The sequence below is a fragment of the Calidris pugnax genome, unplaced genomic scaffold (genome assembly GCF_001431845.1).
Source record: "Calidris pugnax isolate Ruff unplaced genomic scaffold, ASM143184v1 scaffold17, whole genome shotgun sequence".
NCBI classification, from domain to species: Eukaryota; Metazoa; Chordata; class Aves; order Charadriiformes; family Scolopacidae; genus Calidris; species Calidris pugnax.
In genome coordinates, this window is record NW_015090794.1 from 6,926,932 (window position 1) to 6,944,445 (window position 17,514).

Sequence of the window (17,514 nt, forward strand, 5' to 3'; positions counted from 1 at the left end):
GTGAAGAAGAAATTACTTTACAGACCTTCAAGTTTAGTGCTCGACTAACCTTGTTGAAAAACTGAGAGCATTCAGAAAATATATTAAATTAGAATATGTGTAGAAAAGTAAGAAGTTATTCCAGTAGTTTGCAAGAGAACATTACAAACACATTTCAAGAGTTCACAAGGAAGTACAGCCACAGTATTCTTAGCAAACATTTTCTTTAAATCCACCTCTAGCATTCCATAAGGTGTGGCATAAAAACAACTGTACATCAGAATTTTAAGACCTACCCATATTTGCTAATGGTGGGCTCAAACTCCTAGTGTCAGTTCAAAAACAGGAAATCACAAAGAATTTCTCTACACAATAATTTTAGGTATCATTAACTTTAATATAAATCTTTTCTCAGGTGCTACTTCTCAGTTACATCGAAATGTAATTTTTTTAATATTTTATAAAATATCGGAGTATTTGTTAATCAACAGGGTTTTTTTTTTGGTGGTGTCCCCACCCTCCACCAATGCTTCAGCATTAAGAAAATAATTCCCAACATCATTGGACTAAGAATGCCTCTTTCTTAGAATCATCATACTACATCATTTCCAACTATAAAAAATGATGAAAATTTATAACAGTCACTGTAAATTGGGTATTTACACTATAAACAACTTTTACTACATTTGCAACCTTGCATCAGTAGTTTACAATAGATATTTTAAAAGCACCCTTACAAACAAAAGTATTGCACTGACATCATAAAAATTCACAGTAAGTTTAACTTCCAGACCTTGGTAAAACAGTGCAAGAGCTTTTCATCGTGCAAGAGCTTTTTATCAAAACATTCCCAGGTTATTAAAAATAAAAATTCAGAAAAATCCATATTAGACGCTGCAGTGAGTTTTCTGTGAATCAGCTTTGTTTCTTTTTTAGTTCTCACTTCTTAAGAGATACAGTTTATGTTTTGAAATGGTGAAAAAAACCACAAAAACCTTCCCGGTCCAACACTGAAATAGGTGCATTTGGCAGAGATATGGCTCTATGTGTCCATTTTATACAGAGTCCACAATGGTTGCAGTGAACATTCCATAATGAGAGAATCCTATTGCATTGAGTAGGGAATTCTCTTTCCATAATTTGTAGCACTTCCCCCACTTTTAGAGGCAGTATCTTCGACAGTCTTGTCTTCAACAGATCCTGAAGATAATACATTAACAAAAGGTTACTCCAAACAAGTTTTAGAACAAATAGTCATATAAAACTCTAAACTGTCATTTGAAGTAAGTCTTAAAAGTATTTTTCCTCAGGTTTAACAGCCAATTGGGACTCAAATGAAAGACCCATTAAGTCAACAGCCCATCTCCAATGGTGACCAAACGTGGATGCCTCAATATAAGCATAAGAATACAGCGTGCAAGTAGTATCTCCTCAGGATATTATCTCAGTTGCCACTTACTGCCTCAGGTCTTCCAGAACCAAACATATTATATCTTTCCGTCTCTCCTGTTGTTTCCTCTGGCTTTTTGAATCAGTAAATTTTTATCCGTCGCACTGTCCCATGTCAAATGATCCCACACTTCAGCTATATAGCTCACAACAACTCGTTGGTTCCTGCGTTGTCTTGGGAAAGCCATTCCCTACGTACCTTTTCCTACCACTTATGGCTCTATAAGCCTCTAGAATATTTTAGACTCTGCATCTTTTTTTCAGGCTCAAGGACCCTAACCTATTTGTTATTCCTTTTATAGATTTCATTCCAGATCTTGAGGATTCTTACCCTTCTCATTCACTTCTACTATAAAATAGGAAATTGGAACAGTATCCAGTATTCCATGAATAACTTCAATAAGTTATTAATGGCAAGAACCAGAAAATTATCGAAATGACAAAAGCACAGAAATAGTTTATGTGAAGAACAAACTTCCTTGATAAGGCAACAGTTAATTTTCCAAACACTTGCACTTTTTTTTTTTTTTTTTAAAATAGGAAAAATCTGAAGTTAATGGCTCAGGAAACTTTTCTAATGGCCAGTAGGGTGTTGGGTTTCTTTTCTGGTGTGGCTTTTTTTTTGTGGTGGTGGTGTTTTTTTTTTCCCCTCCTCTCTCTTGACAATATCTGCCCAAACATGTTTAACCCGTTTGGTTAAGTTCATAAGTATTTCCAGCTGGGGAGAGGGTTTTGTCTATCAGGAAGGATGATCTGATTCAGACAGTTGTTTTACGAGAAGATATATAAAGTACTTCAGACAAACTTACTTCAAAAGGGAACACTGAATTATCTTTGGAGGTGCAACAATTTGCTACCCTTTATTCTACCTTGAAAGTTAAAATCATGAAGTTTATGTTACAGCGTGTAACAATTACGATGTATACACTCCCTCTGTTTTGGTTTCTTCTGTGTTTACTGTCACATTAGAAGCTACTGTTTACTTGGGAGAACTTGTAATAAAGCACTCTATATATCAGTCTCTACAGGAAATAATAAACCATAGATCATTTCTAATTAAAATCAGTAACAAGACTTGAAATATTTAAAAATAATGGGTAACTTTCAGTACCAGAAGTCCATTACAACAAAATGCACATCTATGTACACGTATTTAAAGTAGGACCATCTACAGAGATGGCACATTATTTACTGAACTCAATATCTATAATTGCCTAACCTTTTTCATCTAACGATTATGGCATAGTCATTTACAAAGATAATTTCTTCCCTGTAAATATTGAACTCTGACAATTCTATTTAAGAAAAAAATGTCTAAAAGGAGGAGGACTTATTTTCAACAGCCCATTTTCTAATTGCAGATATAGTTAATAATAAACTAAATAACAGTAACAAATCTTTTAAAGTTCTGTTGCTGCTTTTCTTTTCCACCTCCTACAAGTTTTCTACTAAGCAATAGTTATCTATATTCTATGTCCCTACTGTTAGAACTTCCTCTGAAGAAAATTCTGTGGCTTTCAGGAACAACAGTTTACAACAAAGTTCATGTGAAAATCGTCAAGAGTAGCTTCAAGATTTAGTTTCAAGGAGCAGCAGAAAAAGCTGACCTTGTACACAGTGAATCAGAACTGCAAGACGTTCAGAATTCTCAAGCAGTTCAGACAGCAGAAAATTGTTTTTACAGTTCCTTCAGAAAAGGATTTTACATACAGAAGTGAAAGCCTGACTTTTTTCTTTCCATTTTCAAAGCATTGAGCATGCTTTTCTTCCTGAATAAACATGGCATATTAATGAACGCAGCGGGGATACTTTGCAAGGCTTGATGACCTTCAACGATGTTTCAAAGCTGGACATGGACGCTTTCTTTGCACACTGGATAGTAGCACATCTTTTTCAGATGACTGAGGTTCAAGACAAGTTATTTAACTATTGATTGCATATACGAGTTCCAAACTAGTAGCTACCACTCTGCCCCTAAGCATTTCACTTTTTTTATTGTTGCTCTTGAAGAAAGAAGCATTTCATGTTGCTAAAGAGGAAGCTTCCCCTCACAAGGGCTCATGTGGGTCGTGGTTAATGGCTATTTCATTACCCTGCACTTAACTTTTGGTGATGTTTAGAGTTAGTCAGGACCAGTTCAGAACCACAGGGCTCCTATGCTTGCAGTAAGCTCTCAGCATGCCAACTCCATCACGCTCTGGCGTGCTTGACTCCAGCTGGCCTTTTCCATTCCGAGACGGCTACAGGAAGTATCTGCCCTGCCTGATCAAATTTGTGCTGTGTCTCTCACTCGATTTCTGTTATTGCCTAAATTGAGAAAGATTCCCCACAACTTTTTTTTTTTTTTTAACTGTCAGCTGTGAGCAAGTGGTTTAACACAAGTTTTTAACTGACTCTCAGTTAAGAGACTTCTCCCAAGTTCCCGACAAACTTAAGGTTCCCCCTCCCGCCCACAATTTCCCTTTCCCTGAGCCCTCTCCCTGGAGGCTGGCCCCGGGACGGCTCTCCCCGGTTCTCACCTGCCGGAGTCGGCGGGGCGGCCCCGCGGGCCCCGGGGGCGCTGCAGCTCCAGGTCGGCGGAGGCGGGGGCGCGGGATCGCGATGCGGGAGCAAAGGCGGAGGAGAGGCGGAGGCTGAGGCCGTGCACCAGCCCCCGCAGCAGGCTATCCCCGCCACCCTTGGGCAGCGCCAGCCCCACGTCGTCGCGCAGCTCCTCCGGCGGCACCTCCAGGTTGCCGGCGTACCAGAACACCCACCAGATGAGGCTGAGGAAGATGCCGATGCCTCCCGCGTAGATGAGCAGGTCGGAGAAGAAGACGTCGGCGAACACGCCGGCCAGCAGCACCGCCAGGCCCAGAGCGTCGAAGGCCAGCGCCAGCCAGAAGGCGGCCACGCAGCGGCCCAGCCCGCCAGGGGCCGCCATCGCGGGCCGGGGTTGGGGGGGGGAAGCAGCGCCGCCGCCGCCGCCTCCTCGGGCCGCCCGCACCTGAGGGGAAGGCGGGGCGCGGCCGGAGGGCGGGGCCGCACCTGAGGGGGACATCCGGGCCACGCCCCGCCGCTCGCACCTGCGCGCGGGGCCACGCCCCAGCGGCCGCTGAGGTGGAAGGCGGGAAGGCCGCCGCCATCAGGGCGGCCACCGCCCTCCGCTTCTCTTGGGCTGCTCCTTTTCGCCGAGGCCCGGTTCCTATCGCCGGCCTCTCCACGCCAGCGGCGCCCCCCGATAAGCACCTTCCTCCTGCCTCTGCCTCGTCGAGGCGGTTGACGCAGCCGGTGCTTCTCCCCTTCGTGAGAGAAGAGCAGGAGCTGAAGAGTGGTCTGTGGTGGCTGTCGGCATTTTGGAGCCGAGGCATCCCCTACAAGGGGTGGTCGCTGCCCTTTCCTTGTGCAGGTGAGCGTGAGGCAGACACAGCTGGACCCATTAAGTGTTTCCAGTTGGGGCAGTGTCACCTTGTGAAGGGGGGTGAGGCCTCTGCCTGCGTTTGCTCAGACACCCTAGAAGGGAGTCACTTCAAAAAAAGACGGTCTTGAGACGCACGTACCTGTTGCAGAGCTCCACACTTGCAAGAGGTGGCAGCCATTAGTAGGCAGCAGGTTTGCAGGGCTGTTATAACGTGCATCTGCAAATAGATTAACATAATAGGCAAGATACATATTTCAGTTCACTCTTGTGTCAATTAATGACCTGGTACCTATCTTTTAACACTCCTAAGTCCTCAAGTACAAAAACTATATTCAGCTGTAGGCTCTCGCAGATACTCTCATGAGGCTCTCACATCTAACGGTTTGTTTAATGATGGGTAAACCACACTTCCAGTAACTAGAAATATCAAGCCAAGGGCAAGTCTGACAGGCCTAAGAGCATATGCAGCTTCCACGTGTTTGTGGAAGTACAGTGTGCCAAGAACTACGCCACTGAGGAAGACTATTCCTCCAATGACAATGAGTGCTATTGCTGTACTGTAGGACTGCAGACTCAATTCCTATCATAACACTCACTTATCATTGCTCCCTGCTGAACACTGAGAATCAAGACTAGGTAAAGCCTCTTCATTAGTTACTGACATTATTCTATAAAAAGACATCCTTGGGAAATGACAAGCTGAAATCCTCTTAAAAAGAAAGAAGTTAAAATCATTCTAAGTACTTCAACAATAAAATGTTTCACTTTGAGACATAATACCACTTCTGTCTTTAGAAGAATTATGGTACCAAAAAAGCCTATACTGCTATCCTTTCTGATTATTTTAAAGTATCTTTTGGATTTTAAAGTCTAAACTTAACTTCAGTAAAACATCTATGGTTGTATTTCTGCCTCACATTATGGTGTTAAATAACCTTCTAACTTCTGTCCCTCTCAAAAGTGTAAGATAAAGATGATAATGTATCAGTTATCCAAGTTTGAGTGAGTTCATATATCTTAGTCTACAGGGGGTTATTCCATTAGAATCAGACCAGCTTTTAGAAGTCAAGCTAATTTTAGGATTTCATGCTTATCCAGATGGCAGTAGGAATTCTAATAATCATATACAACCCTAAAAGAAATAATCATGACCATTTTGCTTAATCTGAAGATTGTTAGAGTGAGAAAGCAGATCTAATTACAACAGAATAACAAATACCAAGGGAATTTTAAACAGAAATCAGTATTAATAGTCTTAACTTGGTTTCTTTGGAAAAAGAGCTATTTAAGTCATAGTTCTAGCCCTGTGGTGTTCTTATTGTGTGCACCAAACTTACCTCCCCCTAGAGCCTAAGATGTAATTAACTCCTACAAAATCAGTTTGTGAACAAGGTTATCTTCTCTGCATTCCTCCTGCCAAGACTTTGCTTTGATAATATTCAGATATTTGCTTTATTATTAGCTGTTATTCTTCCCAGTAATGCTGAATTTAAGGGCTAATCTGAAAGTGTAAGTTACTTTATCACCCTCATGCTACCAAACCTGCACAAATACAGTGATTTCTATAAGCATGGCAGAAGGCTTACAGACTAACTACAGGCATAAATTAGTCTATGTTTTTTTCTAGATAGATGATATTTTTCTTTATTTATCTGTCCATGGAAATTGTTTTTTTCAGCAAGAGGTCAATATCGTTCAAAACATGACACTGCTGAAGTTACTAACACAATAAATTTATCTCCATTTGATTAAAAAAAAAGCACCCAGCCATATAAATCAGAGTAAAAGTTAAGGTAGTTTTTAAAGTTTTTCCTCTTTTACAAAAAGAATAGTTCAGCAAGCTTCTTTTGGGAGGAAAACAAAGCATTTTGGCTTCAGTTGAGTAATAGGTTACAAGGTAGCTGCACTGAGTTGTTTCACCGTAGTTTTAGTTTCTAATACTTACTGCAGTCTTTTGAAAGACTTGCTTCCTGACTTAAGTTTATATTTGTGAGGAACATCAGTTAGTTCCCACTTTAATACAAACACGGAGAACAAATGAGCAATATAGAATAAATTCTAGCCAAAACCACCACATTGTGTGCTACTAGGGAAAATATTTCAGTTGTATCCTTATTTTAAACCTTTCAAATAAAAGCAAAGACTCCTTGCAGAAGCCTGTCCTTAATCTAATTAAGACCTAAGGTTTAACTCTTGCAGAAAATTTTAATAATAAAACAAAACACCTTTTTTTAAAATAATAATGTTGATATTTTGAAAGTTACCAACTTCCTCTTCCCTTCTAGCCTGCATAAAGCCGCTGTACTTTCAGTACTGCTAAAAAGGACATGAACTCGCATGCATTAATGATACACACACACACACATACACAAAAGTTATTACCCCGTCTCCACAATGCAAGGATACACGAGCCATGTAAAGAAAGCACTGTTTGTTATTTTTTGAGGTGTTTCAAGAGGTTAGACATCTCTTGTCAATTCCACATTTTAAAATATATAATATTATTATTCTACACTCTTAATACATAAAAAATTAACAGATACATTTTTCTATTAAAAACCCCAGAACCTTAGCCAAGGACAAATAGGCCTTGAAAGCATTGTGTAAGCATTAACCAAAGCCCCTTTTCTAAATTCAAAGTTATGGGGTTTCTGACAGAACTTGTGGTCATGCAGATTTATTATAAGACTGATAATTTTACTAGCCATATCATAAATGGTTCATTCCTCCATTATTTCCACCTTCAATTTTTAAATAAAATAAAGATTGCAAGGTCAAGGATATAGTACCTTCAATAATTATTCTGCTGTCTATTAAACCTTTCACCTTCTATTTCTAAAGTCAGTCAGAATAAATACCACAGAAACAAAAATGGTTGGTCTCCAAGAATTTATACACAAACATACCAGATTTGCTTTAGTCTCTTGATGGTTATCTCCAGAAACATCCTTACAAAGGCTCAGATGTGACTACTGCACACCAGCCATTCACATAAGACTGAACTTCATACTCACCCATGTGCCTTGGAGAGCTAAACCAGCTCAGCCCTCAGGGAGGTGTTTTCTGTCTTAGCTGCTTCTGCCAGTGCAGAAAGTTCAGTTCTCTTTGTTACAAGAGCATTCGTACTAAGGAAGTGAAGTGGTGATTTGGTGCTTAGAGCTTGCCGGTTGAAAGTAGTTAATTGGAAACAATTGTGCCTCACACCTGATTTGATTCTGCAATGCATCAGCAATAGGCACACTTTCAACTTGAATGAATGTTAGTTTTTCATATTTCCTCCTTTCTTGATTAGCAAAGTGACAGGTTTTCCCGGGGCTCTTAAGCAAGAAAAACATTACTAAGAAATAGTTTCCTAAATAAACATAGCAAATTTAACTCTGTTAAACACAGAACTTTGTAAACAAGTTAAACACTGATCTTCAATACATACAGTCTGCTGAGCAGCTGAGAAATATTACCTTCCTGCAACAATGGTAACTTACCCCTCCTGCACAAAGGTGACTACTGCAAACGTCACCAAGTGAATATCTGCAATAGCTACATCAAATTGTTACTCACTGATTTTCTGAATTCTAAATATATATATATTTTAATAAAAGAATACATTATTTATAGAGAGAATGAAAATCACATCAGCAGTTTTACATCTTATTTAACTGTCAGAATCCCAGATAGTAAGCAATATAAAAGGAACAAATTCTGCTATATACTATATGTATATATATGTATGTACACTTTTCCCCCAATGTTAGTTTGTAGCTGTGTCGATCGGTTGCTTTACCTGTCTTACCTGGCTGTATGAATTCCAGTGCTGCTACCAAAGTAAAGGCAAGACTAACCTCTGCAGTCCCAACATAGATTGGCTCGAGGTGCTGCAGAATTTCAAGGCGGTACTTGTTAATATCTTCAGTGTGAAGGATGTGATTTTCCAGCACCTAGAAGCTAGTACGGTTCACTAGGAATTACTCATACAGAAGTTAATGGTCTTCATTTCATAATTTTCTGCACATCTACAAATTAAGAAACATTTTTAACATGAATGATTAAATACAAAAGCACATTTCCAGAAAGGAGAGTTCTGTATCTATCCTCTTACTTCTCTATTACAACAGTGAAATAGTATTTTGCAGCCCAGACTAGGAAGTGATGCTTTCTGACAAGATTGAATCTTTTTGTTAGTATGAGTCTAATGGGGATCATTGAGTCACACTTGCTTTTTTGGCTCTGATTATTTTGTTTCTTGATTAAAAAATGTTTCTGGTACTAGAACAAGAGGTCATGGGTTACAGAATGTTGACACCATGGATCAATCAGAATTTTCTCATATTCTTTAGTGTTTCTTTTACCACTTTTTATTTAGAGCCCACTTTCTAGGTAGCAAATCTACCAATGTCCTAAATAGGAGATGGGATGGGTTTTTTTGAACTCTGCAAATTAAACTGGTTACATACTGTTTGATTACTGTTCTTGTCTCTTATGACTTTTTCCTATCTGGATAGGAAAACACTGCAAAAAAAGATTTTTACCACTAGGATTTTTTATCACAAATCTGCCTTGTATTCTCACTCTGAGAAGGATGTGAATCAATCATACAGAGAGCAACCATTTGGTTATTCTGTAAAATTTCAAATATATAAACTTTCAGTTCTGCCGTGTATATTTTTGATGCCTTTATGGAACCAGTTAACCTACTGGCACACCTGAAATTCATACAGACTTTGGTGTTTTTCAGATGGAAGAGACAATAGGATTGCGACCAGCATGCAGCGATACCCTCAATTGTTCCAGCAGTAGAAATAAAGCCCAAAAGTGAAGGTAAGGAGATTTTGCTTGACGTCATAAAGTACAAATGGTCAAAGCACACAGTAAGTAAAAAAAGTAAGAGCTTTTTCTTTTTTTTAAACATACAAATGCCCTAGGTAAAAATAGCTAACACATACATTGTTTGGCTTGTTATCAGGCTAAATTAAATATCTGAAATAGGATCAATAGCTGTCAGCCTGTTTTCACTATACTGAACATTTTAAGAAAAAATGGTAGCAGCTATTTCACATTATAAATCACATGTTAAATAGATTGCTGCTCTTGGTATGCATGCTTCTTGCTTCAGCCCTTGTCTGTTCCAGTATTAAGGTATGCTTTAGGAAGATGCAACATTTCTCAGCTTCTTTTCTGGAGTAGCACCCTCCCTGCCCTTTGACACTTAAAAGAATTTGAGTGCTTTCTCTTTTGGTCAGGAAGCGATAAAAGGTGAGAAATAGAGCCTATTAAGATGGTGAGTTTGTTTGTTCCAGCTCATCAGTGAGAAGGAAACAAATGAATCATTACAGGTCTCTGAAAAAAGCTCTTGGGATCAGATTTTCTTAAGAAGGTATTTTACTTCATCAGTATATTTGTTTACTAAAAAGACACCACTGAATAACTACATAAAACGCGTTACAACAGACAACATTCATGCTGACTGTGGCTTGCGCACTTTCTTAGGTGCTTGCTTTGGTGTTTTTGAAGACTTCTTGGCTGACTGTATTGATTTCCCAGCTTTAGGTGTTGCAAAAGACTTTGCTTCAGGCTTTTTGGGAGTCTTTTTCATCTCTTTTTCTTTTATTGCTTCTTTTGGCATGCTGAGTTGCTTGGCTTTTTTCTGTTTCAGTGATGTCTGCAAGTCTGCAAGCTCTTCTGTAACTTGAAGTTTTGGTTTTGGAGTCTCCAGAGCTAGAGGTTGTTTCTTTCTCTTACCGTGGGGTGTTTTAGTTTTCTTGCCCAGGTTGTCATCTTTTTCTGGACGTGCTGCCATTTTCTGTATTTAAGACACATAAAAAAATTACCCTTCCACCTAAGAAACATCCCTCCTGTTTTTCAAGAAGAATACTCTATGAAAAACATATATGACAAATATTTTCTATTGATTCAACTCTGCTCTAGCCCAAATAACCTGTTCTCATTTCAGTCTGGAAGCAGAAGATTAAACACAGAACTAAATAATGGAAATAATGAAAAATAACAAAGCAGTAATAAAGTAAATAGACAACAAATGCAATGATCCTCTTGGCCAGTGAAGTCACTGACCTCTGCTGGCAGAGCTTTAAACCACAGTCCTTTTCTTGCCACATTTCCAGGCTTAATAGAGGGAATACAGATCAGCTCTATTTGAAGTCCAGCTGCAGACACACAAACTGACTGCACTCCTATCTGTGCACTAGGCCTGGTATTCCCTAGAATTCATCACATATTCACAAAAAGCCCTCAGAGAAAGCTGTTGTCAGTAGAACCATTCATACAACACAACTCTAACTGTATCTATCCCAGGTCTCTGGAAACAGGTCTCTGGCAAACACATCATGAGCTAATCCAGACCTGTTGCAGAAAAGCAGTTTGAAGCAACCTATATAAGTTTTTCTGATAACTTCAGTTTGGGCAAAAGTGCATCATTAAGAGTTTAATTTATAAGTGGTGTTGTTTTATTCATCCAAATATTTTTCCTAGATATTTGTTAAACGTGTTATCAGTCTGGTTGTTTTGTAACAAGGTTAATGACATGATTCACAGCATCCCTAATACTGACAACAATAAGTCCATACAGCATTTCATGCAAGCTGCTAGCTCTCAATTTATATTACGTGATTGTTAATGTTGTATATCACTATCCTAGAGAACATTATTTGTTTTTCCTCAAGTTTTGCACTCCAGGCAGGAAATGATACATTAAAATTTAAATTATTTTGAATTAAAAATTTTATGATTCACTTGATTAAGTATTAAAAGCTGCTTCTCAATCATTTACCCTTTCTTCTGACTTCAGGCTTGTTACTCGACCCAGGCAAAATTGCTGCTATTTTCAGAAAAATACATAAAAGGACAATAACCACTGGTTTCCTCTGTCTGTAAGAGGGGTCAACTAAGAAATAAGTAAACCCTCAAAACATAACAACAACAAAAAAAACTAAATAAAAAAACCCCAAACAAACAAAAAAAACCACACACAAAAAACCCAAACCAAAATCTCCTCAAGGCACCTCCCCTCACACTCAGCTCTTGGTTTCATGATATATTAAAAAAAAACAATCCAGTTCACTTGAAGTGTGTTAATACACACTCTTCCCTAATTTAAACAGTTCAAAATCTTAAAATTTAACTGAAATGTGAGCTTCTCAATATTATTCAACAATTACCTCCAGCTCAGCTAAGATGGTTGTTTGCATAGGCACCAGTTGTGGAATTTCTTCATCATCATCATGATCACCTGCTTCTTGGACAGCTTCTACCTTTTCTTTTATTGCAAGCTCCTTGGTAGCAGCACCCGCATCATTTTCAGTTGTTGAAGTGACTTGACTTGAATTCTTTTTTTTAGCTGACTTCTTTGGTTTCTTCTTCTTTTCCTTCTAGAATTAATTGGAAGTACATCTCAGGCAAACCCCCATAACAGTTCTAAATGTATAATAACTGTTTCAATATGGTGAAAAATAAGAGAGTCTAGCAACGTTAATTTAAATATTGTTGTTTAATACACCTGGACTGGTCAACCGTATGTAAAATATGAAAAAATGCATTACTTTCAGAAGTTTATTATTGTTTACTTATGAGCTGTTTATTATAATGTCCAGATACAGTCTTTAAGTTGAATACATATGCTCCAAATTTATTTTAGACAAAACAAGCAGAAGTCAGTGCAAAGGAATAGCTAATATTTTTCTATTTCTTAAAAAAACAGGTGAGCTTCCCCTCGTATATACAAGTATATAAACTTGTGAATTATTCAGATGCCACTGATTAGCAAATAAATAACGGATGAATAGTCTGTATCTGTGTATGTTAATTAATGTATTTTCAGAGGGCAAATGTGAATAAACAATACAAGCAAGTGTTTTAAGAATGAATCTCAGTTGTCTAGAGTTTAGGACTAGAAATGCTTAACTTATTTCCAGTTATCAGGGAGTTTCCATAATTTTGTTAGAATTACTGAATATTTGAAGGGCTCAGAGTCAGGAGCACCTAAACCATTTGTAGCCATAAATGCCTGGGATCAACTGCTAAAACATTTTTACCCAACACATCAGATACTATAGTGCATGAAAGGAAGGCAAAGAACTAGTCATTCTAATTTGGTTTTATGGAAAGTTTGAAGAATTCTTTTTTTTTTTACCTTTACTTGCTTTTTTACTTCCTTTTTTTTGAGAGATGGCTGGCTGTCAAGCTCATCCAAGTTGGAGATATTTGCAGTAAAAATTGGAAGTGCAACTGATTTAAGTGTTTTGAGGTGAAGAATCTTCACATTTTTCCAATTCTGCAACAACAAAAACAGTACGTTATGTAAAAATAACACGGCTGAATTACGAACTGGCTCGGCTTTAGCACAGTCAATCAGCAGTACCTTTGGTAACTTCTTAGCAATCACCTCAGCTGCTGCCATGATATTATCTAGTATCTCATCGGCTTTCATTCCAGTGTGACCTACACGTGCTGTACTGAAAGGACAAAAGAGTAATATTTATATGTGGGCAAATAAACATATGTCAAGTTACTTGTTCTTAAGCATACCCAGAAATTAAAAAAAGCCCACTTATCTGCAATTATCTTCACTTTCATAAAGTCTTTTGTAATAACAGTCAGAATAAATTTACCTGGATTAATCTTTCCATATTTGGATATGCAACTTCTGCCTTATATTACTAAGCCTATTACCAATTTAGATAAATCTTAGATGCACAATAAATGAAAAAAAGTTTTACAAGAACAGATTTACAAGAACTAATTTAACAGAAACATTTTTCTATGATTGTATGTGCTGTTTGACAGCGACTGTTGCCTAGAAACTCCTTACATATAAGGAAAAAGAGACGAAAAGTAAAACTTTACAGTAAAACTTCTCAATAAGTAGAACTACTGATTTCTTCATATGGGTTAAGGTTCAAAATGGCCCATATCTGGAATGCTGAACCTTAATCTCTTCTATTCACATATTAATGGAATAAAAGTAACTCATTTAAAATTCCTACAGTTAAGGTACAACCGTCCTTCAAGCGAAGTATTAATCTCCTCATACTTACTAACAGCACCCTTTGTTGGTAACTGGGAGTGTAGTCCCCTGGATATGTTTTTGTAGTTCCTTAGCAAGATTTCTGGCTTTCAGGTTTACAGATAAAGGTACCCTAAAAAAGAAAGGAGGGAAATTTAAAAAAAAAAGTTACAAAAAAACCCTAAACCAAACAAGCCAAACCAAAACCCAACCCCCTCCAAAAAACCCCAACAAACCAAAACTTTACTAAGAATAATCCAGTGTTAAAAAAGCTAATGCAAAATGGATACACAGAATTTAAAGACCTACTTTTTCCTCTCATAAAAGTGTTTTCCTAGATGTGAGGGCAAGAGCCTTCTAATTCGGTCATCAGACAGAAAGAGATCAAATCTGTTCAGGAGGCGACGCTTTGCTTCAAATAGTTTATACTCTTTTTTGAGGGTTTTATACGAGATGACCTGCAATGCAAGTAACAGTTTAGTCCCCACTGCTGAAAACACAGCCTAGAACACTTCTGAGAACTGCACAGAATTAATTTGAGTAACTGGTAGTCCATCATGGTGCGTTATTTTAGAATGCCGAAGACAATCCATAGAAAAAGGGAACAGTACTTTTTGATTTAAGAATGAAACAATATAGACCTCCTGCATGGTAACTCTGAATCACCAAACAGAACTTGAATACATGGTAACATCTAAATCAAGGTTAAATACAGCAATCAAATTATTTTCTATTTGTATTACTTGTAGCATAAACAATCCAAAGAACTCAAATATTCTTTTACATTGTGAGATTTTCCAGTTGCTTACTCAAACTAAATATTGAGTGTTTGTCTAGGAGTTACATCTGATTGCCAGAGATCCTGTTTCAAATTGAAGAAATTATTCTGAGTAAATTTTGAAGTTTAGAAAAACTACAGTTTGAATAGCCAGAAAAATCTTACTAGAGAACATTAGCTCAGAACAATTGAGACTGGAATATTAAATAGCAGAAAACAACTTTCCCTTTCCATTGGTACAAGAGGAAAGAAATGTCAGTACTGTACTGCACCACCACATATCTCTCTTACCTGGCTAATACCTTTAATCCCATTCTGGATTAAGAGTTTCTTGTACAGATTTTCAGTCTGTTCCGCTGATAAATTTGGTTCATCCTTTGTGAAGAGGCAAACCTCAGCTGTGTCTGGTCGAATGCCATGGGGCAGTGGTCTACAATGAGAATACGGGACGGACAGGGAACATTAGGAGGATGCTTCTTCCAGAATGAGGTCTACACTGCCTGCAGAGATCACTACCCTTTAACGAGCACCACAGGACAGCTATGTATCTAGACTGTGATCATTGTTAACTACTAGATGTCCTTGCCAGAACCCCTGCTTTTTGAAGCACACAGAGTTGTAACAGTTAAACAATCACATGGCACGGCTCCAGTCAGATACACCGCTGAACCCATCTGTCCTGCCAGGAGCTGCTACCATGCAGGTCCTGGGAGGAGAACAACCATCCATGCTCTTCTCTTTACACCACAGCTGCACCCAGACAACAGACAAGTCTTTGTAGTACTGAGGCCCAGATAAACAGATGTAAACATTCTCAGTGTGGTGTGTTGTGACAGCTTAAATGAAAACTTGTCATTCAGTTTTGGGTATCACAAGAAAGAAGCTGGAGTATTTCAAATTATTTGGTGGTGGGTTAAGACAAAGGGGAAGCTGATTCCTCGAGCTTCAGGGCTGAAAGGCACGTACCTTGTGAGTGGCACCCCCCAACCCCAGCGCTGTCCGTGCGCACGGAGCGGGCACAGCCGAGCACCGGCGGCACCGGGAGCGGGGCAGGGCAGCGCTCCGCCCCGACGGCTCCCGCTCCCGGCACGGCACGGCACGGCGGCCGCCAAACCTCCTCCGCTCAGAATCCAACAAGTGCTCTTCTCCGAGCCAAAGGACAAGAGCCACCGCGGTAACTACGAGGCCGAGGATGAATTTCTTACATTTTGATGACCTGTGCCACCCCCGGGACCTTCCAGACCGTCACCAGCAGCTGGATGCTCTCGCCCTCGTTGAGGAGCTGCGCGCTTCCCTTGGCCTTGCTTCTGGCGAACGCCAGCAGGGCCTCCACCGCCTTCTTCACCTGCAACGGCACCGCCGCGGCCGCAGTTAAAGCCGGGGCCGCTCTCGGCCCGTCCCGTCCCGCCCCGTCCCGTCCCCTCCCGCCGCCCGCCGTACCTGGGCACGCTCCAGCTGCTCCGGGCCCCCCGCCATGGCTCCGCCGGCACCACGTGCGGCCGCCGCGCCTGCGCACAGCCGCCTTCCGGGGCACGGCGGAGCACCTCCGGGGCGGGCCGGGGGGATGCACCGCCCTCGGCCTGAAGGGACGTGCGAGGTCCCTCCCTCCAGCCTGCCCCAGAGGCGGGCCGGTCCCGGGGAGCAGGCCGTTCAAGGCTGCGTGCTGCCGGGGCGTCCCGGTCTCCAGGCAGAGTGGCAGCGCTCCCTGTCCTACAGTGAAAACACGGGGTTTGTCGCACTCGCCTTGACCTATTGATGGTGCTGTATTGGTTCAACCCGGGATGTTGCTGGACACTTTTGCCTCTCGGGAAGGTGTTTAGGTGGCTGTGTTTAGCTTGCTGTGACCCAGGTCCTTTCCAGCAGAGCTGCTCCGCAGTTTGTTATTCCCCCGCTCCTTCCCAAATGCAGATTTCCGTATTTGTTGAATATGGAAAGCTTTGTGTTGCCCAATCCCTCCAGCCCGTCTAGGTCTCACTATATATGAGCCCTGCTCTCGAGGGCACTGATTGGTCCTCAGGTCTGACGTCATCTGCAACCCTGGTGTGACCATGCTTCCGATCACTGATGGAGATACTGAGTAGCACATGTCTGAGGATAAATCCCAGTACTCCTCTGTTTGTTATTGGCCTTCAGGTAGAGTACAAGCCATCACCTCTGCCCTCAGAGCCCCATTGTCCGACCAGCTGTTCGCCATCTGGTTGGCCACACACCCAGACCAGAATGTCTAGGATACAAGGAGATTGTGGGAAACTGTTGAAAGTTGTGCTAAAGCTGAGGAGAATGCCATCCACTTGTTTCCTCTCATCTGCAAATCTAGTCATTTTTTCATAGAAAGTAATCAGATTGGTCAAGATGATTTGTTGTTGGTCAATTCGTGCTGATTGTTCCCAGGCACCTCCTTTTTCTGCCCAAAAATGTATTCCAAGAGGACTTGTTCCACAATTTTTCCAGGGACCAAGTGAGAATGACCGGTCTGTGGCTCCCAGATCTTCCTCTTGGTGTTTTCTGAAGGTGGGGGAACAGTTGCTTTTCTCCAGTCATTGCTGAGTGTCCCTTAATTTCCGTTTAAAGATGACAGCATCTTGCTCTGACTTCACCCAGCTCTCAGGATCCTTGAATGTAGCCCAACTGGACCTGAAATCACTTGCCCCACTCAGCAACCATCCCACATGTCCTTGTTTGGCCTTTTGCTGCTGCTGTCGCAGTGGAAGGTCTTGTTGCCCTTGACATGCTGGCCTGTTTCAATTGTAGGTGAGCTTTTATTCTAAGACAATCCCTATATGCTTGAGTAATGTTTCTAGATTCCTTCTTTGCAGCCTATCCCTGATTTTACCTCCTGTATTTCTGTCTTTTTGCACTGGAGTGCTGTCATAAGTTCCCTGTTTAACCAAGCCA

The 17,514-nt window shown here is 40.4% G+C and overlaps 2 protein-coding genes across 2 annotated transcripts; both read right to left on the bottom strand.

The window, feature by feature from the left end:
* Nucleotides 1-355: 355 nt before the first annotated feature.
* Nucleotides 356-9,350, bottom strand: TMEM238 (transmembrane protein 238). The gene is made up of 2 exons (XM_014936523.1): nt 3,948-9,350; nt 356-1,179 (listed from the first exon to the last, which is right to left on the bottom strand). Exons 1-2 carry the CDS (start codon nt 4,466-4,468, stop codon nt 1,170-1,172), a joined length of 531 nt encoding a protein of 176 aa, XP_014792009.1. The 5' UTR covers nt 4,469-9,350; the 3' UTR covers nt 356-1,169.
* Nucleotides 9,351-10,186: 836 nt separating this feature from the next.
* RSL1D1 (ribosomal L1 domain containing 1) lies at nt 10,187-16,207 on the bottom strand. The gene is made up of 9 exons (XM_014936521.1): nt 16,060-16,207; nt 15,825-15,964; nt 14,911-15,049; nt 14,151-14,299; nt 13,873-13,974; nt 13,197-13,290; nt 12,969-13,109; nt 11,998-12,207; nt 10,187-10,625 (listed from the first exon to the last, which is right to left on the bottom strand). Exons 1-9 carry the CDS (start codon nt 16,093-16,095, stop codon nt 10,281-10,283), a joined length of 1,356 nt encoding a protein of 451 aa, XP_014792007.1. The 5' UTR covers nt 16,096-16,207; the 3' UTR covers nt 10,187-10,280.
* Between the last annotated feature and the right edge of the window lie 1,307 nt (nt 16,208-17,514).

Bases quoted from the DNA above. Each gene is read 5' to 3' on its own strand.
- RSL1D1 (XM_014936521.1), bottom strand. From the start codon at position 16,095: ATGGCGGGGGGCCCGGAGCAGCTGGAGCGTGCCCAG. The intron at 15,965-16,059 runs GTACGGCGGGCG...GTGCCGTTGCAG, and splicing joins AGCAGCTGGAGCGTGCCCAG to GTGAAGAAGGCGGTGGAGGC. The intron at 13,975-14,150 runs GTAGGTCTTTAA...TTTCTTTTTTAG, and splicing joins CACTTTTATGAGAGGAAAAA to GGTACCTTTATCTGTAAACC.
- TMEM238 (XM_014936523.1), bottom strand. From the start codon at position 4,468: ATGTCCCCCTCAGGTGCGGCCCCGCCCTCCGGCCGCGCCCCGCCTTCC.